At 52.1% G+C, this 1,848-nt stretch overlaps 1 protein-coding gene across 1 annotated transcript; it reads left to right on the top strand.

The window, feature by feature from the left end:
- Positions 1–1,344: 1,344 nt before the first annotated feature.
- On the top strand, positions 1,345–1,594 carry PHACADRAFT_259208 (uncharacterized protein; the record flags this gene model as incomplete). The annotated part of the gene is made up of 1 exon (XM_007397681.1): positions 1,345–1,594. One exon carries the CDS (start codon positions 1,348–1,350, stop codon positions 1,579–1,581), a length of 234 nt encoding a protein of 77 aa, XP_007397743.1. The 3' UTR covers positions 1,582–1,594.
- Between the last annotated feature and the right edge of the window lie 254 nt (positions 1,595–1,848).

Here is a 1,848-nt window from a genome sequence, read left to right as displayed (position 1 = left end):
AGGCGCAAAGGCGACGGCCAGACGGATATTTCAGCTATGCGAATGCTGCGGTCACCCGCGACTTACAAACGAGGCCACTATGCCATTTGCAGAAGACGCACCCAGGACATGTGAACATGACATTTGTCGTCTTCAAAGTTTGCGATGAGGAAGTCGGTATGGGAGCATAGGCCTGATGTCACGAGTAGCTGGGACGTCCTCACGGGACACAGCATCATCTTGTGCACGGATCCTTCAAGTTCCGCAGACGTCTGTTCTCAGTAGATAGAGGCGCACGTGTCTACTGAGAATACAATACGTGTTTCTGGAGTCGGTTTACGACCGTGTGTACCTTTGACTGTGGCGTCCGCATGGTAGGCCTCGATATCGTACTGTACTTTTTCGACCTGGCCGACGAGAAGCGCCCAAATTAATTTTCCGATAACCCCCCAAGTTAAAATTAATTTTCCGATAACTCCCCAAAGTCAACCGTCACCATGGTTATGGCGGTGCGCACTACGTTGTCAAGGCCAGGTGATGGACTGGTCGCTGGCGTCACTCATGTTGAAAGCAAAACTCGCAGCGATCCCAAGCCGCTGGGCGATGTCGGAATGGCAGGGCAGAGCCTCTTTATCGCTGCTCTGAGCAGGTCCCACCAAAGAGGCGCAAAGGGTGAATCATTAGGCTAAAATGCGCAGTGGCCAATGCAGGTGGGCAGCGCGGGCTCAGCCGTTGAAGACGGGTATATTATGTGTTAAAAACTGATTCGAGTCGGTGTAAATCCCGGGCAAATTTTCGTCAAAGTTTGGGCGTCCTATCCTAACCTAGCTCTTGTCATAAATTTCACAGGGAGCGAAAATTTTACCTCACTCGTCAGAACAGTACCCAAGAGTTTCGGCCACATACTACCGTAGATTTTCGACCCGAACGGCGGCCACAGATTACAGGGGCCTCAAATCCGCCGCTTAGAGGCTTCCGTCACGAGTCACAGAGGGACTCGCCGTGTATCCAAATCTTTTGGGCCTGTGGCGCACCCGTCGACTGCCGCCACTTCGCGGCGGCCGTCACAGGTCACCGAGGCCTCCGCCGTTGTCGCTGCTACGGCTGTACACGGTCACAGTCACACTCGCCGCCGTTCAGGTCGAAAAAGTACAGTAACATGCACTGGGTTTCTTGATGATATTGATAACCCATTGGCAGTCCCGAACGTCACTCAAGTCATACTGTCTGGTGCGAGCAAGCAACCAAGGGAGATATCGGCTTTCCTGCTCTTAGTTCGATACAATGCTATGGCGCAACTTATAAAACCTCACCCGCAGGACGGACCTTTCTCCACTTTCTATAACAGATCTCGCCTCCAGAGAAACCATGACAGCCACGTCCACTGTGTCACTCGTCAAAGAACTTCTTAAAGTCGTCGGATCGCTCGAAGAGCAAGGAGTGAATGGTCATCTACAGCCGCAACAGGCTTACGAGGCAACAAGGCGAGTGGAGGCCCTCACCGACGAGATCAAAAGGGCGGTGCTCGGACCCCTGGAGTACACCATTCAGATCGCAGGCAGCTCTCTGTCTCATTCTAATCGTACAACATACTGGATTTAAAATAATAGAGTCTTTCCAAGGAAGCTCAGCTCTGCGATTCGTCACAGAACTTGGAGTCGCAGACGTGATAGGGGATGACGTTAAGATGCTTTCCGCTATCAGCCAGCAAACGGGAGTCGATAGGCTATACTTGGGCAAGTGGCTAAACCTTCTTTAAGTTGCCTCTGGCCTTTCTGACGTTCTGGTGGTATTCGTCGTATGCGGGTACTACCATAAGTTGCCTCGTCGCCCATGGATACTTCGAAGTTGATGGCTTCGGGTCTCGAA

Source organism: Phanerochaete carnosa, assembly GCF_000300595.1.
Source record: "Phanerochaete carnosa HHB-10118-sp unplaced genomic scaffold PHACAscaffold_7, whole genome shotgun sequence".
Classification (NCBI taxonomy): domain Eukaryota; kingdom Fungi; phylum Basidiomycota; class Agaricomycetes; order Polyporales; family Phanerochaetaceae; genus Phanerochaete; species Phanerochaete carnosa.
This window is presented reverse-complemented; position numbering and strand designations above follow the sequence as displayed.